The 26035-nt window shown below is 45.7% G+C and overlaps 2 protein-coding genes and 1 long non-coding RNA gene across 5 annotated transcripts in view; 2 read left to right on the top strand and 1 right to left on the bottom strand.

The window, feature by feature from the left end:
- The window catches only part of LOC309606629, a 63285-nt gene extending 39495 nt beyond the window's left edge, over positions 1–23790 (top strand). The window contains exons 3-5 of the long non-coding RNA XR_014231991.1: positions 1861–1914; positions 2645–3064; positions 23404–23790. This is a non-coding gene — a long non-coding RNA (uncharacterized lncRNA). The remainder of the gene's footprint in view (positions 1–1860; positions 1915–2644; positions 3065–23403) is intronic.
- LOC309604946 (uncharacterized protein) lies at positions 9974–25133 on the bottom strand (the record flags this gene model as incomplete). Of its 2 annotated transcripts, XM_082340060.1 has the most annotated exons (3): positions 9976–11873; positions 21130–21295; positions 24903–25133. In XM_082340060.1, the coding sequence occupies 2 exons, from the start codon at positions 25131–25133 to the stop codon at positions 21173–21175; spliced, it is 354 nt and encodes a 117-aa protein (XP_082196186.1). In that variant the 3' UTR covers positions 9976–11873; positions 21130–21172. The 2 variants fall into 2 exon arrangements, with proteins under 2 accessions (XP_082196185.1, XP_082196186.1); XM_082340059.1 differs by having other exon boundaries at positions 9974–21295.
- AMOTL1 (angiomotin like 1) overlaps positions 24923–26035 on the top strand; it is a 108587-nt gene continuing 107474 nt past the window's right edge. The window contains exon 1 of one of the 2 annotated variants that reach the window (XM_082339892.1): positions 24923–25191. In XM_082339892.1, the coding sequence (XP_082196018.1) occupies positions 25143–25191 (49 nt within the window). In that variant the 5' untranslated portion in view covers positions 24923–25142. The remainder of the gene's footprint in view (positions 25192–26035) is intronic. The other variant, XM_082339894.1, reaches the window with a different exon arrangement.

Raw genomic sequence — 26035 nt, 5'->3', positions numbered from 1 at the left:
ACCATGAATTCCTGAGGGCAAATAGAGGTTTCCAGGAGGTGGGAGGGGATGGACTGATGCGTGCAAACATTCACCCAAGCACATTCACTTCTTGGATTTGAGAGCTCAGATTGTCAGGAGTGGGGGAAAAAGAAGAGGATAGAGAGAAAGGCTAGGCAGCTCAAGAATGGTTACTTTGGGGAGTTCCCTGATGGCCTAGTGGTTAGGATTCTGGGCTTTCACTGCTGTGGCCCTGGTTCAATCCCTGCAGAAGAAGAAGAATGGTTACCTTGGTGAGGAAGAAAGACAGTCTCAACCTGGTCCCCAGCCATTCCTCTGTGAGCACTCTGGCCAAAGTGGCTTCTTTCTGTCCTCCATGGTAATTTGGGTAATTTGTAAACTGACAGTGGAAAACCCAGAGATGACTGAGAGTTTACAGAATGAGAAGACCTTGGCACCGATCCGGGAGCCCTCAGGCTGCTGCAGCTGGTGATCTGATCAGTCTGAGACTATACAAGGCCCCCAGGACATTGCCCAGACTGTTGACTCTCCAACTATCAGTGTCCAAGGACAGGGATGGAGAAGAGACAACCATTTTCCATGTTTGCTCCTTCCTTCCTCTGGCTTTCTCCCAGCAGCTCTCTAGAGCACATCCCCATAGCCCAGGGCCCTCCCAGGCAAGCAGTCAGTCAGTCCTGGTGGAAAACACAAAATGCATCTTCAAAGGTTATTCAGGCCACTGACCCAAATAGGGAGATTCCCGCAATCTGACGTGAATTTCTTTAGGACCCTAACCTTCAGACCCTAACTTCTGTTCCTATATTCTGTATTTGAAACCGTTCAACAATAGAAGGACCACCGCTCTGCTCTCCCCACACACCACACACACACACACACACACACACACACACACACACACACACAGACACCCATCACAGTTCTGTGCAGTCATCCATAAGTTACTTAACTTCTGAGCCCCAGTTTCCCTACCTGTGAAATGGAGACATATTGCCTTCCTTGCTCGAACCACGTAGTCTCTTAAGAGGAGGAAATATTGTTTGGAGTGGAGTTAGAATTCAGGTTCAAAAACAAGGAGATGGTTGGGAGTATTGAAAGCTCCTCCTTCCTTGCTGCAAGAAATATTCAAGCTCTGAAAATTCTGCCTCTCCCCATGAAAAGCACAGAAAAACGACTTCCCAAGCATTGGCGTAGGACAGACAGTACAAAAAACCAGGGATTGTTTTAAAACTGGTTATGCTCTAATTTGTAATGAATGGTCGAAGAGGGTGGGGGTGGGGAAGCCACCCTCCAACCGGGAGTTGGGAGGCAGCGCGCGCGCCCCTGCCGAGCTTGACGGCCGCGGTCGCCTAGCAACGGGCGGCGGGGATGCGCGCGGGGCGCTCCATCGTGAGAGCGCGGGGAGCTCGCCGCCGCTGCTGCGCGCTCTCGGGTCTGCTGGACCCACCAGGAAACTTTGGGGCTCCTGGGCGCCAGGGCGTCGACGCTACACCCAGCGGACGCCGCGATGCGCCCCGCGGGCTGAGGGCAGAGGATGAGGTCGCGGCCCTGCGCGCCCGGCCGGGCGATCCGTGGGGTCGCACCCACGGAAAGTTGGCGCGCACCTGCCCACGCCCGGAAGACGCTTGGTCCCTGGGTGGAACTGCCCCCCCTGCCAAGTTTCTTTGACAATTTCTTACCCCCAGTGGATGGGGCATCTGGGACCCCGCGTGGCCCCCGGTTCACGGATTCCGGTCGCTGCGGGAGAGAAACCCGCGCTTTTCTAAGAGACCTACGCGGTAACTGATGCTTAATCCATTAGCCCTGAATGGTTGCGATTCTTTTTTTTTTTTTTTTTTTTTTCTGCTTTTCTTCTTCCTCCAGACAGTGAGTTTGTGGAAGAAGCCTCATCCGCGCCCTACAGCCCCGAGGAGTTAGGTAAGTCTGCCCCTTTTGCTTTTTCTTCTCGAAATCCAGCCCGAGAACCGGGAATTTCGGGGGCGCCCGGGTCCAATCAGCCCGAGGGGCGGAGAGAAACGGCCAGGGAACACACTTCCCCAGCTGTACGTTCCCATCGCGGTGAGAACTGGCCTTTTCCTGGCGCGTGTGCTTTGGGGATGGCAGGGAAAGTGTCAGCTGTGCCGTGTGTGTGTGTGTGTGTGTGTGTGTGTGTGTGTGTGTGTGTGTGTGTCCAGGTTCGTGGTACTGCTCCCTGGAGCGCGGCACAACAAACTTCCCGACCTGGGGGCCTCTGCAAGCAGCCTGACTCATCCTGCCTGGAAGGATGTGGTGCGGGCTGGCTCAGTCTAGACAGTACCTGCCACAAGAATGACATCGTGTGGCTAGTTCGTAACCTGAATTTAATGAAGTCCAGGGCCAAAAACGTTCTGGTAATTAAATTTCAAGACTTGGGAGCTGCGTTCCTCCCTGATTTGTTTCTCCTTCAGGTGTCTGGGAATAGGGCATTTCATCTTCCTGTGCCTGTCGTTCTAAGTGTAGATTTATGGTGGGTGAAGGCAACAGTCTTGTCAGAGACAGACTTCCTCCTGTGAAGAGAAGGAAATTTGCATTGTCCGGATCCCTCTAAGTATTCCTGCCACCCAGTCTCACTTGGTGGCTTAGTGGTTGATGGTTTTTTGTTTTCTGTTTTTTGTTTTTCTCATTCTAGGGTTTAGTTAAGCTGCTAACAATCTGGACTGTCAAGTCTGTCCTTGCTGTTCTTTTATCACCAGCTTGCACATCTTGCCTGTCTTCCATGAAATGACAGCTGTTTAAAAATGTTTATCCATACTAAGGCTCTCAGCCTTGGGTACCGTGTGTCTGGTCAGCCTCTCCTCCTGGGCTGTATGTCCTCAGCAAGTCCCACACCACCTGAAGTAAAATTCCACCGCAGCAAGGACTTTCATCCTTTTCTAGGAGCCAGGTACCCAAAATAGGTCTGGATCAAGGATGGCGTTGTGAGGCAGGGAAGAGGACCTTGTTTTATTCAGAAGATGTGTTTCTGAAAAGTTGTGAGGCAATCACATCTCTGGAAATGGAATCATAAATTAAATGCATGAGCAAAACTAGCTTTTAAAGGTACACTATGGTGAGTCTTTTTATGAAATGAAAATGACATTTAAACCATAGCTTTGCATGAAGCAGTTTATTGAGAGAGCAGATTCTTGGTGATCTGCTCCACACGTGTTTAATTGTGTATTAATGACACCAGAATTGGCGCCATTGCATTCACAGAATGGTTTATGTACCAGAAAGGCCCAGGTGATTGACCCTTTTTTGTTTTCATCTCTTCCCTCCCCGCCCCCCAACAGACTGGACGGCCCAGCTGAGGTGCTGATCAGTAGGGGGGGCCCTTCCGATTAGCAGTAGAAAACTCAGAAAATAACCTTTTTTCTCTTCAGCCCTTCTGTGGGAAAAGCCCAGTTTCTCAAGAGGAAATGAGAGTGTTATAGGAATCCTGGTCCCTCCTGGGCTCTGGGATGGCAGGATGATTGAGAATATAAAACACAAGTCAGAGTTTGAGACCAGGGTTCTGGCTGCTTCACCTTCCTTAGCAGATATGTTAACCAGTCTGTTTTCTCATCTTTGAAAAGCTGGGGTTGTGCCAGGTGGCCTCTAAGCATCATCCAGTTCCAGCCTCCTGAGACCGTAAGCCAAAGGAGGCCCATAGCTATCGGGTATTTATTATTTACGTTCGGGTGCCATGCTGTTTGGGTGCGTGGTGGCTCCAGAGGGTTTTTCTCTTCCTGACGGAGCAGCTCATTGGATGAGACTGCATTGTTTCCATGCTATTCAGGTCAAAGAGGGAGCTGGCCTTTCTCCCTTGGAAAGAGTCGTGATACTTTTGGGTGCTTTTCTAAGACACACAGCAGGAAAGATGCCTCCTACAGCAGTTGATGAGCTTGTCCAGCAGCCATTCTTTCTGGAGCACAGAAGAGCACAGATTCACCCCCTGGCCAGGATCTAAGGGAACTGGAGAAGAGGTGGAGGGAGGTCGTAAACACTTAGTTTGAATTCTATCACTGCACTTAACCTGTGACCTTGGGCAGGTGACTAAACGGCTCTGAGCCTCAGTTATCTCTCAACCTAATTGGAGACCTTGCATGGCTGGGGTCAATGGTGTGTGTAGAGTCCTAGCCCCATGGGTAGTATGTGCAGGTATTCAGGAAGTGCTTATTGCTGTTACTTTATTAGTAGTATTCATTTGAAAGACACTTATTTCCTGTGCATGATGGAATAGCTCTCATCAATTGTCCCAACCTATTAACTAAAACCATTTTCATTTCTAGAAATTTCTCTGCAACTTACCTAGTCTCCAAACACAGATTCTTAGGAATGGTGATCAGGTCGATTGAATTATTTAATGATTTATTCTTGGAGCAGCGTGTGGAATGGTGTTCCATCTGGGGTCTTCGGTGACGATCCCACTACTTTCTTGTGGCATGTGGCATGAGAGGTAGTTTGGTTTTGCCTCCAAATTTTCATGTAAGTCTCCAAATGAACTATGACTTGCTCTTTGGGGGATTTATTCTCAGTGTTGTGGCAAGATCATGTAATGGACTTAAGTAACCAAAAAGGGGTTTTTGAAAAGAATGGAAAAAGGAGCCTATCTCTAGATGAATGCTGTATTGAAGGTGTCCTCTGATGGAGAGTCCAGAAATATGCCCTCTCTCCTGTGATGGTACCACTTTCTACACCTTTCCATAGTCTTTCTGTAGTCCCACCCATAGGTAGTAGTGATGGCCATCTGGGGGGGTGAGAAAGAATGCATGGAGAATTGGGATGAACGCAGATGTGATCACGTCTGCCCGTCTAATAACCTTTATCAACTTCCCACTACCTGGAGGATAGACATTTGGTTAGCCATGGGAGGACCTCCATGATTTGCATTACCCCCAGCCACCATAACCTTCCAATTACATTGAACTATGGGACAGTCCTCTAACTACAGCTCTCTTCCCGTTGCCTGCCTGCCTTTCCTCCCCCTTCTCTCTTCCTCCCCTGGCTGGCTCCTACACGTCTTTCGACACTAAGCCCACGTGTCATGTACTCCTAGTGGTTCTTAACCCTAGACGTTAGAATCAGGGGAGCTATTAAAAGTCCCGAGACCAAGTCCTAACCAATGACATCAGAATCCCTGGAGTGTGGACCGAAGCATCAGTGTTTCATCAGTGTGTACTTTAAAAATTGGGTCTCAGTGATTCCAGTGTGTAGCCATGGTTGTTAGCTACCATACTAGGTTGTGGTCACCACACTTTTCTTTGCAAATCTAGCAGCCAGCCCAGTGCCTGGCACATGTAAGTCTTCAGTAAATGCTTGTTGAATGTGTGAGTGAGGGTCACCGCTGAGATGCTTTGTCTTTTCATGATTATATACTCCTAAGATTGGCCTCTCTGCTTGTCATAACGGTGCCTTGGGGCACTTGATTCCTTTGACCTTTGACCTATAGCTCTCTCCTTTGTTCATTCCTTAGGCTTAACCAGTTTATTTTCTTTCTTAAAAATTGAAATCCTAAAACCACTTTTTAGTACAGAAGTAACACATGCTTACTTTAGAAAATTTGAACATTAGAAAGAGTAGGGGAAAAGTTCACTCCCTCACCATCCAAAAGCACACGGATGGGTCCTTGTTTCCATAACTTTTCCCAATTTGCTGCTCTTATGGGAGTTTCTTGACCCTCTGGCACACCTCATTGAGCTCAGTTGATGCTCTCTTTTGCTCAGACCCTGTGAACTTTCCTGAGTTCCAAAAGGAGTGCTCATGAGAATAGCATTCTTGGGAGAGAACAGGGCCAATGCCCCCAGGGCCACTGTACCACGAGAAAGGTTTTTCTTGTGCTATTCTTGCCTTCCTCATTCAAGCAGGATGTAGGGGCTTTATTAGAATAAATGATAACAGTTGTGTAACTTCTTTAAAATAATGACTTAAATGTTTGCCAGCCCACCCCCTAGCCCTCCTAAAATAGGAGATGAGATTGCATTGTTGGATAAAAGTACTTATGTCTTTCAGAGAGCAGCAGCTGGTAAGTATAAAATTAGTCAGGATAGTTAGGCTAACTGCTACAACAAACAAGCCCAAATGTCAGTGGCTTAACACCATAAAGGTGGTGTTTGTTGCTTGTGTTGTAGTCTGGTGTTGAGCTGTCGGAGGGCTCTGCTCCATGTGGTCATGGAGAGCCCCAGGCTCCTTGCCTGCCTTGGCTCCATCCTACCCTACAGCATCAGGTTCCTTCACTGGATCCTTTGAATCCATTTGGCAGACAAGTCAATAAGGTGAGCAAGACCCAGGTATGCTCACCGATGGTTGTCTCAGCCTGGAGGTAATACACTAACCTTTCCTCATATTCCAAAGGTGGAAGATAGTCCCATAACCTCATCCACATGGAAGGAGGCTGGGAAATGTAGTCTAGTAATGTGCCAGGAAGAAGAGGAGTGCACTTACATTGGGGATCACCAGCTGTCACATGCCTCTTATTGTTCTAACCACAATGACTGAGCTACATCCTGGTCTTTGTATTGTTTAGGATACTGGTTTGGCTGCTACAACCAAGGCTAAAATGACAGTGACTGAAACAAGAAACAAGTTAAATTCTTTTTCACTTGGAGCATAAGCAATCCAGTGCTGATATGGTGGCTTCATTGTCCTCTGATAGTCTCAAATGGAGCTTCCATGCAGTGGGCTAAGGTGGCTGCTTCAGATCCCACCATCACATCCGCATTCCAGTCTATAGGAAAGAGAGAAGGAAAGTGGAGGGCATAACCTAAAAGCTTCATGCATTATTTCACTTACATTCCTTTGGACTGAACTTTATAGTCAGATGGCCATACCTAACTCCAGGAAGGCTGGGAAATCTGGGTGGGAGTAAGGTGGAGTCTATTACTGGAAGGATGATTGAGTAGGATACAGGGAGAAAGAGGTGCTGGATAACGAGTAATCTTTTCAACCAGTTCTAGGAAGCATGTCTTAGTGGTTAAGTGCATGGACTTGGAGTCGTACTCTGTGTATGGTTTGAATTTTGTCCCACCTCTTATTTGCTCTATGACCTTGGGCAAGTTACTTCATCTATATCTGTTTCCTAACCTGTAAAGTCATGTGGTGTCTCTTTTCTGATGTCGTTCCAGACCCACTCACCATCCTTCACTACCCTGGTCTGTGCCCTGGAAAACTTACCTTTTGGAATGTAGCCTCTGGCTTCCAGTTTGGCCAGTGAGAGGTACTGGCAGCATATGGGAGGGTGGAAACCAAGAGATGTCAGGGTACTTAGTCCCTTCCTGTCAGGCTGTGGGATCATGTGGCTGGATTAGTTTAGGCCACTGCTTCCTCTCTTACAGCATCAGATCGTGCTGGGTTCTGGAACCTCCCTTTCTGCTCCTCCATCCCATTTTCCCTTAACCCTGCCCATCACACTTTGATCAGCAGTCCCTTCATCAGACTCTCTTCAGTCACTTTTTTGAAGCATACCATCCATTTCCTGTTAGGACCCTAGCTGATATGATGGGGGTAATAATAGTATCAGCCTCAGACCATGGTGGTGAGGGCAAATGGGTTTTAGAAGGAACCCTTGAATGTCGTAACCATCATTAAATGTTTACTATGTTTCATGTCCCTAGCCGAATGCTCTGATCCCTTCAGGCATGGTCATACCTTCTGAAAGACCTGACTTTTGACGTATAAATGAAACAATATGGCCATTCATCTCCTCTTCCCCACCCCGTGTTAGGAGGATGCAGCAAGACCTAAGAGTAGTGAACAAATCTCTTCCTGCATCCAAAGTTTTCTTCCCTCCCATCATATGGGGATGAATAAGGAGAAAGATCCCGGGCCTTTATTATTATTCACCTACTCTATGCTGGGCACTTTACAGGTGTAAACAGTCTACCCAGCTTCCCAGCTTGGGGTTTAAATCATGTCACCCACATTGATAGCCCCAAATGTAATGATTTCCAAGGATTTGCCTGCCCATATTACTAACAAATCAAGTCTTTCTCTAAAGCTACCCTCTAATTTTAGGCCCAAGAATTCTCAGGGGTGCTTGTTCGCATCCACAGCTTCAGTTCTGGCTGCTCTAGCCTTTTGCCAAGGGAGCTGGAGTCCAGATACAACTTACTGATGCCAGTGGACACCTGGGTAACTGTACCACGTCCTCTTTCTTCAGAAACCGGTGACCACACAACACAGCCATGGCTGCTGCTGTCCCTGCTTACACCAGAACCTGGAGGCTTGGTGTTCGCCTGCTGGGAGCCTGACTGATTTCCCAGTGTCCTGCCCTGTGCTGGCCGCAGAGTGGGCCCAGGGCCTTCTAATCACTACACAAGCCCAGACTCACCGACGGTCTGGGATCAGGTTGGCTACCTTCCCAGCTCTGAGCTGGTCTCTAAACGGCCAGGGCCATTCACCCCATCCCTGGATCCACCCCCAGATCTCTCCACCCTTAGAAGCCTATCTGTCCTGCCTTCTTCCTCCCCCCCCCCCGCTCCGAGCATAGCTTCTGAGAGGGAGGGAGTTTTCACCCCAGTTTAACTTTTCCTCAGGATGATTGACAGTGGAAAATTCAATTCCCTGCACAGGAAACCTCACCCTACCACAGGGGTGTGGTCTGGCCTCCCAGCTCCAACAAAACAATCACAGAAAGGCTCACCATTGTTACAGTTTCCTAAACCTGGGCACTCAGTCTCTTCCACAGTTGATCTTGTTAAGTTTATCAGCTCATTTCATCCTCAGAACAACTCAGTGAAGCAGAAGGAATTATTTTCACCTCATGGAGGAGGAAACAGAGGCTCAGAGGGGTTAATTTATCTGCCCAATGTCACACAGCTAGTTAAAGGTGAAACTTCCATTCAAAATATAATCTCTGGCTCCAGAGCCAATCTCAGTTTCTTGGAGAGGAGAATATACAAGTTGCCCTCCTCCCAGACAGATTTGGTGGTGGGCTGAATGCTATAAATGATGCAAAAGGAACTAGCCCAGGGCCTGCCAGTACAGTATATGGCTGTTCGGTACGTTCTCTGTTGAATAAATGAATGAATAGTAGGTGCTCAAAGCCATATATATATATTTTTTTTCTTTAGACCACCAAATAATGATTAATATGCTCCAAAGGAATTTTCCATAACGGGATCTGAAGCAACAACCAGAAAAACTCTTCCTAGCTTCCTTCATTTAGTTCCTGCTCTGTATTACAGGGCCAAGTCCCTGGGACAGGAAACCTCTTCTGGTTTCCTGATGGTACTGACGCCATTTCTAAAGGAAACTAGACCTTGGAAGCAGCACAGTTTGGGGCGGGACAGTGGCAGCCTGGAGGGGAATCTGAAAGCATAACTGAGGGCAGGTGGACTTGGGTCTGGGTGTGAAACTCAACCGAACTCCCCTAATGTTTGTTTGTGAAGTGACACTACTCATTGCCCAGGAGGTAAGATTTTATTTCAGGGTGTTCTCCTTGGGAGGGAGAATGGAGTAGGAAGGGGAAAATGACAATCAATTCTGGGAGATAAAGGGTTATCTACCTTGGCTAAAAGAGCAAGGAAGGTGGTATGCAATAGTGGGATAAAATACAGACAACACACACACACACACACACACACACACACACACACACACACACACACACAGAGGAAAATTGGAAAGGGCATTTTCTTTGCCGAAGAGATGTTTTACTAGAAAAATATAGGACTGTGTCCAGTCATTCCTGAATGTTAAACACAAACCACCTAGAAACCGTGATATTTCATCAATTGTTAAGGACTTCCGGAGTCTAAAGAGTGTAAAATAACCAGCTTGATCTGTTCAAGAATGCTATGATTATGGTTTCTGGGTCACATTCTTACTGAATGATCTTTCTGGAATATGTCCCGTTGGTTTTGGTTTCTCTCAAATCAGTTGTGCCCATGGTGGTTGCATTAAAATGGCTTGCTGGGACTTGTCAGCTCTCACTCTCTCTCCTGGGTTACCCCTTCCCCTTTTCTCCGGTCTCCCCGCTTCTGGCTCCCTGTCTCCCCCGCCTCAGTTCCCCTCAGTCTGTCCCCTCCCCCTTTCCCCTCTTGCTGCCTCCTTCCTGTTCCCATGTTAAGTTGGAATACAGACAGAAAAGGCAGTGCTTGCCTTGCTAGGGCCCTCTGCCAGAAAAATGGAACAGGTCAAATTATAAAAAAGGATTAAAAAAGAATGCTCTTTGGCAAAATGGGGGAAACAGATGTTCAGGGGTGGTTTTGCTGTCTCGGGCTGTCTGCCGCCTGCTGAAACACACTCCTTATAGGATAGCTAGATACAGACATTCATCGTCATGGCACACATGTGGTTGTTTTAATGTCAAATCTGTATCTATATATTTGTCTCTGCTTAATTCTCCTCTCTCCGTGACCTTTGTAGCCCCAAATCCAGAGTTGGCAAGATTACTGACCACCTGATAGAAAGATTTATTTTCAGCCTCTTCTCAGAGGGTTTTTTTTTTTTTTTTGGCTAGGAAATTTTTATTTATTTTAAAAAAATTTATTGAAATGTAAATTTTTGTACACCAAAGTGATTCAGTTATCCTTTTATATATATATATATATATTATTTTTCAGATTATTTTCCCTTATAGGTTATTACAAGATATTGAGTTCCCTGTGCTGTACAGTAGGTCCTTGTTGATTACCTATTTTATATATAGTAGTGTGTATATGTTAATCCCAAACTCCTAATTTATCCCTCCCCCCACTTTCCTCTTTGGTAACCACAAGTTTGTTTTACATGTCTGTGGGTCTATTTCTGTTTTGTAAATAAGTTCATTTTTTTTTTTTTAGATTCCACATATGAGTGACATCATATGATATTTGTCTTTCTCTGTCTGACTTACTTAGTATGATAATCTCTAGGTCCATCCATGTTGTTACAAATGGCATTATTTCATTCTTTTTTTAATGGCTGAGTAATATTCCATTGTATATATATACCACATCTTTATCCATTGATCAGTTGATAGACACTTGTGTTGCTTCCATGTCTTGGCTATTGTAAATAGTGCTGCAATAAACATTGGGGTGCATGTATTTTTTCTAATTATAGTTTTCTCTGGATATATGCCCAGGAGTGGGATTGCTGGATCATATGGTAACATTATTTTTGTTTTTTTAAGGAACCTCCATACTGTTTGCACCAATTTACATTCCCACCAACAGTGTAGGAGGGTTGCCTTTTCTCCACACCCTCAGAGGGCTTTTTTTAAAGACTACCAGGAAGAGTGGACACTGGAGCTGCTTTCAGGTCACTGTAAATATTTTATGGAAGCTTCAGGTTCTTAAGAAAATGGAGAAGGAACTTGTGGGTGCAGAACCTGGTCTGAAATGAACCCTACGGAAAGTTCATGGTTGAAGGTCTCCTGCTGGGACTTGTAACCTGCCAGAGGTCCTTTGCTTCTGTCTCCCAAAAGTCTTGCTATTTACTGGCTGTTGACCAAAAATAAAAGTCCATTACGTAGCCCCTGTGGTTGGCCAGCCAGAGAATTCAGACTATCTTCTTTAAAAAAATATTTCCCTTTTGGCTCTAAAAGCCGTTTCCACCACAGACTCAAAAGAGGGATTTCCAGATTCTGAACATTTGCTGTAGACAGAGGAGTGTGGCAGGCTGTTTCCGTGCCTGTCGGACCCTTGTGTGGGTTAACTTCACATGCCCAACTGGTGCCTCCCCCTCTAGTGGTTCCCCCTTGTCGCGTAGGAGTGTAACGAGCATTCAGTGAGTTAGCACATCTAAAACACTTAGAACAGTGCCTGACAGATGACCAGTGTTTAGTAAATGTTACCCTGATTTTACTGCTTTCCTTTTTCCCCGCCTTCCTTCACGTCCCTCATCACTTTCAAGTATGTCTTCCTTCCCTGAGCTCCATTCTGTTTCTTCTCCCCTATTCTGTTCATCTAGTGACACTGAAAGAAAAGGGGAAAGAGAATCAATTACGAAAGTATAAAGCTAGAGCTACCACCAGCCCAAACAGTGCCTCTGAGCAAATTAGAAAAAAGTATCCCCTCCAAGTGGATGGAGAGCAGAGGCCATGTTTCCAGTTTAGCGAGTAGAGGGCAAGCTAGATTTTGACACCTCTGTTTCATTCAATTCGTCAGCCCGGCACTCTTGTGCAGTGAACAGCTTATGCAACTGGACATGGTAGCCTGGATTCCCCACTCCCAGCCTTCTCTTGGATACTTTTTCCCTTTTCTGGGAACTCTTTCAGTGTTGTGTAACTACTAGAAAGCCTAAATTCTTCCTTGAATAGTCCTTTTTAAAAAAAATAACAGAATATTTTTATTAGGTATTAATTGGATACTTTAGATATGATACGAAGTTGGGATTATTAGTTGAATAGAATGCAGACAAGTAGACATATTTTTTTTCTAGATAACAAAGTCTCTGCTCAGTTATCTGACTGACATAACATTAGGGCTATAGAAGTGAGCAAGGCAGTCACAGGCCTTGCTCACTGGAGAGAGGGCAGTCATTAAAATATAATTACACAAATTATTATTTAATTGCCCTTGTAACAAGTTCTTTTTTTTTGAATTTTATTTTTTTATACAGCAGGTTCTTATTAGTTATCTATTTTATACATATTAGTGTATATATGTCAATCCCAATCTCCCAATTCATCACACCACCACCACCCCCGCCGCCACTTTCCCCCCTTGGTGTCCATACGTTTGTTCTCTACATCTTTGTCTCTATTTCTGCGTTGCAAACCGGTTCTTCTGTACCATTTTTCTAGATTCCACATATATGCGTTAATATACAATATTTGTTTTTCTCTTTCTGACTTAATTCACTCTGTATGACAGTCTCTAGGTCCATCCACGTCTCTACAAATGACCCAATTTCGTTCCTTTTTATGGCTGAGTAATACTCCATTGTATATATGTACCACATCTTCTTTATCCATTCATCTGTCGATGGGCATTTAGGTTGCTTCCATGACCTGGCTATTGTAAATAGTGCTGCAATGAACATTGGGGTGCATGTGTCTTTTTGAATTATGGTTTTCTCTGGGTATATGCCCAGTAGTGGGATTGCTGGGTCATATGGTAATTCTATTTTTAGTTTTTTAAGGAACCTCCATACTGTTCTCCATAGTGGCTGTATCAATTTACATTCCCACCAACAGTGCAAGAGGGTTCCCTTTTCTCCACAACCTCTCCAGCATTTATTGTTTATAGGTTTTCTGATGAAGGCCGTTCTGACCGGTGTGAGGTGATACCTCATTGTAGTTTTGCTTTGTATTTCTCTAATAATTAGTGATATTGAGCATCTTTTCATGTGCCTCTTGGCCATCTGTATGTCTTCTTTGGAGAGATGTCTGTTTAGGTCTTCTGCCCATTTTTTGATTGGGTTGTTTATTTTTTTAATATTGAGCTGCACTGAATAGTTCTTTTAAAATAGATTCCCCCAAATTATTTACATTATTTTCCCCAAGTTCCGATTTCCTGAATAAAAACTGTGTCTGAAACTTGCAATACTTATGCCAATAGTTAACCAAAAATTATTTACTCCAGTTCAAATGGCATTTTAGAATGTATTAAAATAAAAAGAGCTCATATTTGTGGAGTGCTTTTCATGTATAGGTGTCTTGTTAAGAACTTTATGTCAGGAATCTCAAAGCAATGCTGTGAAGCAGGTACTATTGTTTCCCTCATTTGACAGATGGGGAGCTGGAGCTTAGACAAGTTCAATAACTTGCCAAGTCACACCTGGGAAGTGGTGGAGCTGGGGCTTGAGCCTAGCTTTGTTCTCTCATGCTGGGATTCCTAACCTCTGTCCTCAATTCCAGAGCAAGTTACTAGAACCCAAACTCCTGATTCTCAGTGGCTGATTCTTGGCAGAACCGTGATTTGCATCCAGGCCTATCTGACTGTAAAATTATGGGCTGACCCATTTACAATGCTGCCTACAACTTGCCACACCCTGCAGGCTGGGCTTGGGGACACAAGGGTGAATGGGAAATAATCCTTCCCTGGGAGAGAAAGCCCAATTAATAGAAAAGTTTGCAATGTGGTACTCTGGCTCCTCCAGACCAGTGGGCCCTTATTGACTGTGTGACCTTGTGTAGGTTATCTGAGCTTTCTAGGCTTTACCCATCTGTGATATGGGAATGCAAATACCTACTTCATAGGGTAGTTGGGAGGGATTAAATGAGATGATACATGCATATATATATATATATATATATATATATATATATATACACACACACACAAAGTGATTAGCACATAGTTGACACTCCATGAGTGGTTGCAATTATTTTTTATTATGGTGAGTGCTATATAGGAAGTATTCAAGGGACCGTGGGACCCCTGAGAAGAGGAACCTGACTCAGTCATGGAGGTCAAGGGGAAGCCAGGCAGGCTTACTGGAGGTCATCTACCCTTCACAGCATGTGCTGCAAGAGGAAGGGTACAGGGCATGAACAGGTTACGTCTGTGTTAGGACAGCTGGTGGCAGCCAAAGTCAGCTCCTCCTCTGGGGTCCCCGAAACTGAGTTCTGAATACTGGAGTGAAGGTGAATGAAGCAGAATCTTCTCCCTTGTACATGCCCAGGTTGAGCTTGGAAACTCTACAAAGTGGGACCGTGACCTCATTATCTCTTCCCTCAAAATGCCGTGCACATCCTGATGACTCACAGGGTCTGTTTGTCCCACTCTTAAAAGGCCTTTAAATTTGGCATGGGAGGGTTCAGTGGGACAAAGCTGTTACACTGTGTCCATTTGAATTTCACTCCTTCTTCCATTATGATCATCATTATTGCTTTTTACTACTGTCAGCTTGACATTGCACACTGTTTGCCAAATGAGAGACTGAGGAATCCTCTAAAGCAAGTATAGCGATATCACTCACGTAGGCAGGTTAACTGTCAGCATTTGCAAAATCCAAACTGGGTATCCAAAAATAGAGGATACCCAGTTAAATTTCAGGTAAACAGCAAATGATTTTTTTTAGTAGTACATATATGTCCCTTGCAATATTTGGGACATGATATACTAAAACATTTTGTTGCTTATCTGATATTCACATCCAGCTGGTGGTGTCTGGCAGCTCTTGGTGTGGGAGAAGCATCTGGGGGTGCTCTGCTATTCGTGTCAGATTTTAGCTTGCTCTGTTAGAAGGTGTGGTAAAACATGGCTCAGGTCCTGTCACTGGGTATTTAGTCCCCACTGGACTCCACTTAGGTGCTTACATTATTGAGAACTGATTGCTGACAGGTGTGCTATTTTATCAATTAGAACATGGTTGTTGGAAATTAGCCCTTCCTACAGCAGAAATCCTGAACAGCTTCAGGGATTTGATGCATGCTCGTTTTGCATAATATATAAACACAGGAGCATTTGCCTGCTCCTGGATGGGCTACATGACTTATGGAGTCTGGATATTGAGGTTTTGTTTTTTTCCATTCTCTCTTGCAACAGAAGCTCAGGTCTGGTCTACTCGTTTAGAGCATCTTAGTGTCCTCATTGGAGGGAACACCCAGTGCCCTCTTTCCTTAATGCATGGTCCCTCAGCCTGGGCTAGACCATCACCAGAGGGGGTGATGTATATATGGGGGAGGGGGCCCTGCCTCATGAGAAAACCTAGTTTATTGTTATGCAGTGATCATTATTATAACACTTTCTTTGAGGGAGCTGAAACCTGATTTCCTGTTTCTTGCACCCAGTTGCCCATGTTTTACCTTCTAGAGGTTTCAAACATTTTTTTTTTTTTTTACTGTGACCCTACATAAAGATACATTTTACATTTAGACTCATACAAATTTGAATATAAATATAACTAAAACAGAAGTTTCATGGAATAGCAATTACTCCTTATTAGACTGGCTGCATCTGATATTTTCCACTTTGTTCTATTTTATTTATTTAAAATGCTGATTAACCTGTTCAGTTGATTTCCACTAATAGGTTGCCTACTACCATTTGAAAAACAACACTCTAGAGTGTTTATAGTAAATACAGTCAGTCTGTACCTCTTTTCTTTCTGTAAGCTCTCAAAATATTTTAAGAGGACTATCAAATTGTATCTTAATCTTTTCTCCCTACTAGGTCTCTTGTTTTATTATTATTTTTAAATTGAAGTATAGTTGATTTACAATATTGTGTTAGTTTCAGGTGTAGAGCAAAGTGATTCAGCTATACATATATGTGTATATATACATTCTTTTTTCTCTTCTTTGCCAGTATAGTTTATTACAAGATATTGAATATAGTTCCCTGTGCTATTCAGTAAATCCTGTTGTTTATCTATTTTATACGTAGTAGTGTGCATCTGTTAATCCCATACTCCCACTTTATCCCTCCCCCTTGCCCCTTTGGTAACCATAAGTTTATTTTCTATGTCTGTGAGTCTACTCCTGTTTTGTAAATAAGTTCATGTGTACTATTTTTTTAGATTCCACATATAAGTGATATCATATAATATTTGTCTGACTTACTTCATTTAGTATGATAATCTCTAGGTCCATCCATGTTGCTGCAAATGGCATTATTTCATTCTTTTTTTTATGGCTGACTAGTATTCCATTGTATATATATATACCACATCTTCTTTATCCATTTATCTGTCGATGGGCACTTAGGTTGCTTCCATGTCTTGGCTACTGTAAACAGTACTACTATGAACATTGAGTTGCATGTATCTTTTCAAATTAGAGCTTTCGTCTTTTCTGGGTATATGCCCAGGAGTGGGATTGCCAGATCATATGGTAACTCTATTTTTAGTTTTTTGAGAAACGTCCATACTGTTTTCCACAGTGGCTGTAGGTCTCTTTTTTAATATGCTCTGGTTTCTCCATCCATTCCCATCCTGCTCAACCTCTGCTGAGTGCTTTCGAAGAGGAAAGTTTTGTTTTAACCTGGCACCGAGAACTGAGCCTGACCTCACATATAACTTGACCAATATTTAGCATAGTGGGATCATCAGACCCCTTGACCTCAACCCCCCACCCAACTTAATATCATTCCATTAATCAATACCCATCAGGTGTAGTTATTTAATTATTTTAAATTCACCTAATATACCTAAGCTAGCCCATTTTTTCCTGTTTTGTTTGTAAGGATCTCTTGAGATATCTTTCCCAGTTAGGATGTGGGAGGGGCTCAGATCAAGATGCCTACCATTCACATTTTCTGGATCTACCAATTAAATATTCCCAAACTCGAGAAACGTCAACAGAAGAAGCTGTGTGTCTAGGACCGTCTAGCACAGCAATAATTAAAGCTTCTCTAAAATGGCCATATTTTGAAAGAAAATGGATAACAGGTTAGTAATCGTAGCTGATAATTGTGGAGTATGTGCTGCGTGTTAAGAGCTGAGAGCTTTACATGCAAGTGACTCATGAATTTCTCACAACCCTTTGAGGCGAATACTGTTGTAACCACTACTCCTCAAAAGAAGAAGAACTGAGCTTTAGTCAAGTCAAGTCATATAACTAATAAATGACAGAAGGGAAGTTGAGCCCAGGCCTGTCTCACTCCTCAGCTTGTGTTTTAGAATACTTAACTGCCCCCCACAGACTGAAAACCACCCCTGGTGGTTTTGAAAGAGATGATGTATGTAACACGCTTAGGGCAGTGCATCTGTGGAGGCTTAGTAGAGTTTACTGCCTTCCCTAAAGAAAAGGAAGAACTTAGTAACAAGTTCAGGTCCCTAGCAGCCCCCAGGAGTCTGTGAAAAGTGTCTGCGAAAAGTGTCTGCACCCACCACTGGCTGCACAGGGTCGGCCTCAGAGTGCTCTGCAGCGGTGCAGTGGGTCTGGAGCTCGGGGAGCATCTCTCCCGTCCAGGGGAGCCTGGAGAAGGAGCTGTGTGTGTGCAAGGCAATGTAGTGTAGCGTCAAGATCAAGAGCTCTGCTCTGAAGAACAGGTTTGAATCCTGGCCGTGTCACTTTTGAGCCATGTGATCTCGGGAGATTCCCATCACCTGGGGCCCAGCCTCTTTTCCTCATGCGTAAAACAAGGATAATGCAGCCTACCATGCAGTGTGTTATGTACCGATGAAATGAGGTAACATATGAAATCACCTGGTACAGAGGAGACACTATCCCGTACTTGCTCACTCGAGACAGAAAACTGGGTTTTGATCATTCTCCTCCTACAATGCTTCTTGCCTGTTCCCTCATTTAGGTTGGGATGCTGAGTGCACAGAAATGTAGGTCCCCAAATATCCTAAACCAGGGGTTCTCAAAGTGTGGTCCGTGGACCAGCAGCCTCAGCATCGTCTGGGAACTTGTTAGATTAAAAGTGCAATTCTGGGGCTTCCCTGGTGGCACAGTGGTTGAGAATCTGCCTGCTAATGCAGGGGACACGGGTTCGAGCCCTGGTCTGGGAAGATCCCACATGCCACGGAGCAACTAGGCCCGTGAGCCACAACTACTGAGCCTGCGCGTCTGGAGCCTGTGCTCCACAACAAGAGAGGCCGCGATAGTGAGAGGCCCGCGCACAGCGATGAAGAGTGGCCCCCGCTCGCCGCAACTAGAGAAAGCCCTCGCACAGAAACGAAGACCCAACACAGCCATAAATAAATAAATAAAAAAGAACCACTATGTACATCAAAAAAAAAAAAAAAAAGTTTGCAAAAAAAAAAAAAAGTGCAATTCTTGGGCCCCACCCTGAACTGCTGAATCAGGAACTCAAGGGTGGGACCCAGCAGTCTGTTTTAGCAAGCTCTTCTGGTGACTTTGATGCAGCTCAAGTTGAAGAACCACTGCCTTACTGGCACTGAGCATCCTAGGTCTTCCCCTGTTTTCAACAAGACTCAGATGAAGGCTCTAGAGAGACTGCATCTTTCACGTGGATATGGTGGTGACCAATGTGGAGTTCACTTTCAGGTTGTTTCCATTTAATCCTTTTATTATTCTTCATCCCAAATCGGTCATTTTCTGACGTTCCTTTTCTCTCTTCCACTTAATTTGAAACTCATATTGTTTGAAACTCATAAGGTATTACATCCTAAAGGATGACTGGAAAGGGACCATTCCCAGATGCTGGGTAAAGGAGGCTCGTAACATTCCTGAGGAACTCATCCCGGGATGCTCCAGACTGGATCCGTGCAGGCCCTCCTCCCTTTGCCTCCTTTAAGCTCCTTCCTGCTTCAGGATCTCCGCACAGGCTGTTTGCTCAGCTGGGATCGCTCTTCCCCCTGTTCTTCATCTCCTTGGAGAAGCCTTTCCTTTCCACTCCCTCTAAGTAGCGACTCTCTCCCTCGTGAGTCTTTGTTATTGCACCCTGTTCCTTTTCTTCATCGCACATAGACCAGTTTGAAATTATAGGTTTATTTATACACATTTTAATAAGCAGAGCCCATAGCAGGGTATTTGCACACCTAGTGGAGGGTGGGGCTTATTCAATGTAGTTGATCATATTTTTTGAATGAATGAATGAACCGCTGCAGCTTTCACATGGCTCTGCCTTCTTTCAAACTCTGTTGTGCTTTCGGTTAATCCTTTCAGTTAGTCCTTCTGTTTAGGACTTTATTTTTTCTAGTTATTTCTAATTATTCCCCTCCCAACCTTGGACTCTTCTGAAGACTCTGTTCTGCTTCGCATGATACTGGCTCTGTTGCTGACACACGATAAATAATTCCTGATTTCTGGATGGATCACCTATCATGTAAGATGGGAATTTCAACTCTTACCCTACCCTCCACCCCACTCTGAGATTATGCTGTAAAACAAATTTTTCTCCTGAATTGAACCATCCAGAGTGGCCGGAGCCCATGGGAATGGTGAGAGCTTCCCCACTTCTCTGTCTTTGGCATTTAAAGTATAAAACATGCTGGAAGGATGCTGGTCTTTAGTGCATAATCTAGAAAGAGAAGAGCTAGAACTGCTCTGGAGGGTCCATTCTTCTCACTGTTCTTTCTAGCTATGAACAGAGAGGACATGTTTTCAGCATAAAACACACCTGCATCCTTTTCAGAAAGGCGACTACAAGGGATCTTAATTAAGTCTGAACATTCTGATCAAAGTTATCTCCAGTTATTGTGACAGTCCTTGTTTTTAATAGCGATTGTATGTTGCTGTCGTTTTAGAAACTCAGTCCAGTTTTTAGAAAAAAAAACAACACACGTATCTGTACCATCATTGGAAATAGAATAAAACCTAATTGGTTTTTTGTTCCTGAAGAGAGAAATGGGAAGAAATTGCCATAGTGTGATATATACTGTAGAACGAACAAAACTGAGGCTGCCTCCTATTTGTATGCAATTGGATTCACCCAACAGCTCAATGGAATGATCAGAATGGTTAGAAGCTTGGGAGCCTGTAAACTGGGCACCATTAACTACTCATCTAATTCAGTGGTTCTCAACGGGGGGGAAGTTTTGCCCATAGGAGACATTTGGCAATATTTGGAGACATTATTAGTTGGCACAACTTGGAGTGGGGGGTAGGGTGGTTTCCACTGGCATCGAGTGGGTAGAGGCCAGAGATGCCGCTAAACATCCAACAATGCAGAGGGCAGTCCTTACCACAAAGAAATCTCAACACCAAATGGCAAGAGTGCCAAGGTTGAGAAACCCCAAAATAACCAATTAGCCAAAAAGTATGAGCTTTCAGTATTCCCGAGGTTTCTGTAGTAAGAGCAGCAAATAACAGAATGATCGTCATTTATTAAATCCCTGTGACATGCCAGGCGCTTTATATTCATAGCTACTGAGTGTCTCAGTCAGGATCTGACCCCAGGTTTATTTAGGGCCAATGTCTCTACTCTTCCTTTTTAGCTTTTTGGTGTAGGTGCATTTTGCCTGGACATGATGGTATCCACCTTCTGCTTCTTGGTTTTATATAGATCAGATTATGCGTTTAATGCATATTATGTAATACGCTCAGAGAAGAAAGCTATGAGGCAAGAAGAGACCAGTGTGTTACCATGGGTGTGAAGCTGAAAACATCCAGACAAACAGGCCTCAGATCCGTAACTCACTAAATGAGCCAAACGCCTGTGGAGGGTGATAGCACGGAACCTGGCCCTCAGTAGGTACTTAATACATATTTATTGGGCAATTTTTTCATAATCGACAGAGTCCTGGGGTAAGCCCCAAATGGAGCAGGGTTTTCAAGTGGCCCATTCTGTTATATAACATTTAACTCCTCCTGGGAGCAGTTTACCCATCTCTAAGGCACCCGGTATTTCCGGAACTGCAGAGCGGTCTCACCTGGACATCTTCCACTCGCCTTGCACATCTTCCTCTTTGTTTTTCACTGTCCATTCTCAGTCAGTCTGGCCTGGAAAAGGCTCATCCCTGACCCCACCTTCCTCACAGCAGTGCTCTCCTGGCATCCTCTGCTTTGGGCACTTCCAGGACTCCCTGCATTTTGCTCCTGTTAACAGTTTACAAGACGGGGGCAGGGCATATGTCAGAATCTCCAGAGGAGGAGCTTATTTGAGAACGGGATTTTATATTTGGAAACAAGCAGGGGAAAAAAATACAACTATTGTCTTTGTAAAACAGAGAACTGAAAGAAAAGCTTGGAAGAAATCCTCTTGCCTGGCAATAATATATGGATTTGGCAAATCTGGGGTTGGGGTGACCATTTTATGTTTTGGAAAAGAAGAAGTTCAAAGAAAAAGTGTTGAGAAGCACAGCAATGTGCGCTCTCCTTTCCCCTACCTTTTCGAGTAATGACCTCCTTCCCTCAGCACTTGGATTTCTTAGAACCTGCCCTTTTCCCTCCCTGTACAAAGCCAGTCACTCCTGCATGCTCCCATAATGCTTTGTTTTTAACGTTCTAATATTGAGGCTGATGTTTTGTTACTCTCCCTAGCTAGAAATAGGTGGACCCAGACTAGAACTCAGGACTTAACTCTAAAGACCATGCTCATCTTCCTCTTCCTGGATGCCTCTGTTCCCTCACTCTTCTTCCAGCCTCTGTGCTTGTCTGGAACATCCTGGTACCTGCCCTATCTGGAGTTAAAGACTGTTCCCTGAGCTGTCTCTAAGAGTGCCAAAATTGCTCTGTCACCTTCTTAACTTTCCTAAGGGTGAGTAAAAGACAACTTGGGTCGCTTTATAGAAAGGATGCCGACCTGTAGAGTGAGTATATAGATCCAAAATCATAGATGCTGACTGGTTCACTCCCTTACTGCTAGTAAAGCTGCATTCAGTTTTTATTGTAAACATACCTTGTTTCTATTTGGCCCCAACCTTAGTCAGAATCTGCAGCCAAATATACTATATAAAATGTTATCGATGACCTCTTCCTGGTTAAATCTGAAGTCTTTTTCTCAGGCCTCAGTTCCTGAACAAGAGTTAGATATATTTGATGTAGAAGATTATTCATTTTCTACATTTGATATAGTGATTATTAATGGTTGAGGAAATTAAGGTGAGTGGAGGGGGAAAATTGGCCTACTAAACTATTACTCGGTATCAATTTGAAAAGTCTAGGCTAGGTCCACCTGATTGAATCAGCAGATTCTGGAGCCCACAAGCTGTGCCTGTCACTTCCTCAGAAGTCTAGGAGTCTGTAGCATTTGATAGGGGGACCATCTTCTTAAAGCTTCCTCTGGCTTCCATGCCTGGAAACCTTCCTAGCTCTTCTACTTCCCCAGCGTCTGCCTCTTCTGCCTCCTTCTTTCCTGAATTTTCTGTCGTGGGCATTCTCCAAGTAAACTGATCTTCAAAGCTTCATCTCTTTTTTTCTCTGCATTTCTGTTCTTGACTTCTCACCGAGGCTTTTGCTCCTTATTTCTCTTGCCCAGAGGACAGGAAGCCTGTCAACATCTTTCTCAAACCAGTTCCCCCTCTCAACTCTGCTTCTTCCATCATTGGTTCATCCGTTGGACCAACTGGTTTATAAATGTTCCAAGAATGATCCATTCTTCCTATGACCCAGGCACAAAATCTGAGTTAACTTGATTACCTTGTTCTTTCTCCCAGAATAGCTGTCTAGTCAATGAAAAGAGTAAAATCTTGCTTCAAAGATTTTGTATCTTCCCTGTATTTGGCATCTTCAAAGATTTGGTATCTACATGGTATCTCTCTCTTCCTTTCTATCTCCCAACCTCGGTTGTCATTGCTTCCTGTAGCTATTTCCCAGATGGGCTCCCTATGTCCAGGGCTAATGGAGGGTTGCTTGAAATAATAGCAACTGTGTGCTGAACACTTATATGCATCGTGCTAAGTATTTTATATTTGTTGCTTTATTCAGTCCGTACAACCACCCTGTGAGGGTTGGTGCAATTTCCCTCATCTTGCAAATGAAGAAACTGAGGTTTAGAAAAGGTAGATGACTTGCCTAAGTGCCCACAGGTAGAGTGGTTGAGCTGTGACTCAACCACTCATTTCTGTTTTGTTCCAGTGGATGCTTGTAACTGTTAAATTCTGCTGCCTCTCAGGATATAGTATGGTATCTAATAGGGGGCAATTAATAAATGTTAGTTTCCTTCTTACTTTCCCTCCTTTTTCTATCTATCACCTCTCCCCCAGCCTGTGCTAAATTCATACAATGCCAGTGGCTCTGAGCTCCACCACTCTTCAAGGCTCTCCTTTCTCCTGCATGCAGTCAGTCCTCTCCACCAAGGGGTCCACTGGCCTGTTAGGAACCGGGCCGCACAGCAGGAGGTGAGTGGCGGCGAGCAAGCGAAGTTTCATCTGCCGCTCCCCATCGCTCCCCATTGCTCACATTACCGCCTGAACCATCCCCCAGCCCAGTCCTTGGAAAAATTGTCTTCCAGGAAACCGGTCCCTGGTGCCAAAAGGTTAGGGGACCGCTGCTCTCCACTTTTTCCAAGCATCTCCAGTGCTCTCCTGCTCTGTGGTCGCGTATTTTGTTATCTTAAATAAATAAATCCTTGAAGGGCTGGTTAGCTGTCATTTCGTTTCTTTTATGTGTTATCGAGTATTAGGGTATCGGACTTTAAATGTGGTAGGTTTTTGGTAAATAATTGTTCAATTATTGCATTTGGGTTTTATCTTGACAGCAGAGGTTACCGCACCATCAGGGATGTATCACAAGAAAAGACTGGAATCGGAGGGGCACACAACCCACCAGGATTGAGTGGAGGGGTCAAACTGCTGGCTGACTAGTTAGCTAATTGCCACAATCCAGACGGGAATCCCTGAAAGAATTCTGGTCTAGAGAGAAGGCAGAGAGGAGAGGAGCACAAGGTAAGAGGTGTGGTTTGCCCTGGCTCTCCTATTAACATCTTCCTCAGCGACTGCAATACTATTACCTGGCCTCTCCTTCTGTAAGCAGCAGAGCCAGCTCCTAGAAGCTAGAGAGAGATGTTACATGGTGTGGGTGGGTTTGGGGGTCCCCAGATCAAGGCTCCGGAGGTCTGCAATTGAGTGTACTGGGGTGGGTGAGGAGTGTTACTCAGTGTAGCCTGATTTAAGAGGTGGGACAGAATCAGCAACATTCTCCCAGAATTACTTTAATCGCCTCCGCTCGGGCAGGTAACAGCCTAGAGGTTTGTGACCACTGGTTGTAATATCTGAGGTTGTAGAATCTGTTTTGGCCCTTCTGCTAGTCAACGGAGCCCAGAGCAGCAGCTTGTCGCCCAATCCCAGTGCATGATAGAAGCACTGGGGCTAGGGGAATGAAAAGAGAAAAGTCTGGCCACTTTTCATCTGGAAATTCCGCTTAAGAAGAAAAAAATCCTACACAGACCTGATCTGGACTTTGAGGGCAGATCGGGAAACCGATTTCGGCCGGAGTTGGCCTGGTGGGAAGGAAGAGAAAGTCAAAGGAAGGAGAAGTCGAGTCTGACATGAATTAAACCTCGGCAGGGACCAAAACAAGAGAGGCCGTCGCCCTCCTAACTCTCGGGGAGACACGTCAGCTAGAGCTCGGGGCAATTTCAGCCGGCGATCTCCCGGGCCCCGGGAGGGGCGGCGGGAGCCTGAAGACGGGCTCTAGGGCCCAGCGGCCGGGCGCTGGGCGGGGGTGGAGTGTAGGGTTACAGTGACGATCCCGGACTACCCACCCCGGGCGGCGCGCGGGGCGCGGGGAGCGCGGGCGGCGGCGGGAGCGCACGCGACGCTCTAGGACCCAGTGGCGGTGGTCCGGTTTGGGGCTGGAGGGGAAGCCTCGGCGTGTCTCCTCTTCCTTGTGAATGGGGCTGCTTGTCGGGCGCCGCTTCCCCAGGCTGCCACACGCCATGCCCAGCGCGCTGCCTGGCGGCCGCCTTCCCCAACCGCGGCACTGAACTAGCCATGGTCGCCTCATGTGGAGGGCAAAGTTGCGGCGGGGAACTTGTGAGTCTGCGGTGAAAGGTAACCAGTCCCCGCTCCGGGCGCAGGGCGGGCGCCTCCGACTCTCCCGCGCAGAGGACCCGGCCGATCGATGCTCCCCGCCCCCTGCCGCTCCGGGCCGGGGGCTCCTCTCCGGGAGTTCGGGGCGGAGATCGGCCCGGCTCCGGAACGACTTGGGCAGCCTTTTCGGTGCCGGGGGCCGGGAGTGCTTGCCACCGGAATCTTGATCTCCCTTACCCAGATTGCTTTAAAAAAAGAAAAAGAAAAATCAGAACTCTGTTCCCGCGCCACTCTGCAGGCCCCGGAGCCGGCCGGCCGGGTCGCAGCGCCGCGCCTCCCCGCGCCCCCTCGAAGACTGGGAGTCGTTTGGCCGTCGTGGCCCGTGGCCGGGGCTGCAGGCGCGCCCTCGCCCTGGGGCTGGCCTTTCCGGAGGGGCGCTGCCATATGGCCTCCCTCTCCGCGACGCGCCGGCGCGCGGCTCTCCGGCGGCCGAGGGAGGCGGCGGAAGGGGTGGTCGGTGGCCGCTTCCCTGCGCGCGAGACAAAGGCGCGCACGGTGGCCCGCCCGACGCGCCGGACCCCTCCTGCAGCCCCAAAGTCTCGTGTCTGGCGGGTGGGGGCGGAGAAGGGGTCGCGCCGCGGAACCCCCGCCTCGGATCGCGTTCTCTGATTGCTTCTTCTTTGTTCTCCCGGGACAAGTTTCTTTGACAGAAACTGGGGAGTTAGATCCAGCTCTCCCTTGCTGTTCGTGTTGCTTCAAAAGAATCTGGTTTCAGGGGGAAAAACATTAAACTTTCCAAGTGGAGATGGCTCTTCTTGGAATGGGACTTTCGTGGCACTTCGGTCGATGACAGCTGGGCAGAGCG

This window comes from Balaenoptera borealis (assembly GCF_965194805.1).
Source record: "Balaenoptera borealis genome assembly, chromosome: 11".
Classification (NCBI taxonomy): domain Eukaryota; kingdom Metazoa; phylum Chordata; class Mammalia; order Artiodactyla; family Balaenopteridae; genus Balaenoptera; species Balaenoptera borealis.
Note: the sequence above shows the minus strand (reverse complement) of the source record. Positions and strands in the feature narration are given on the sequence as shown.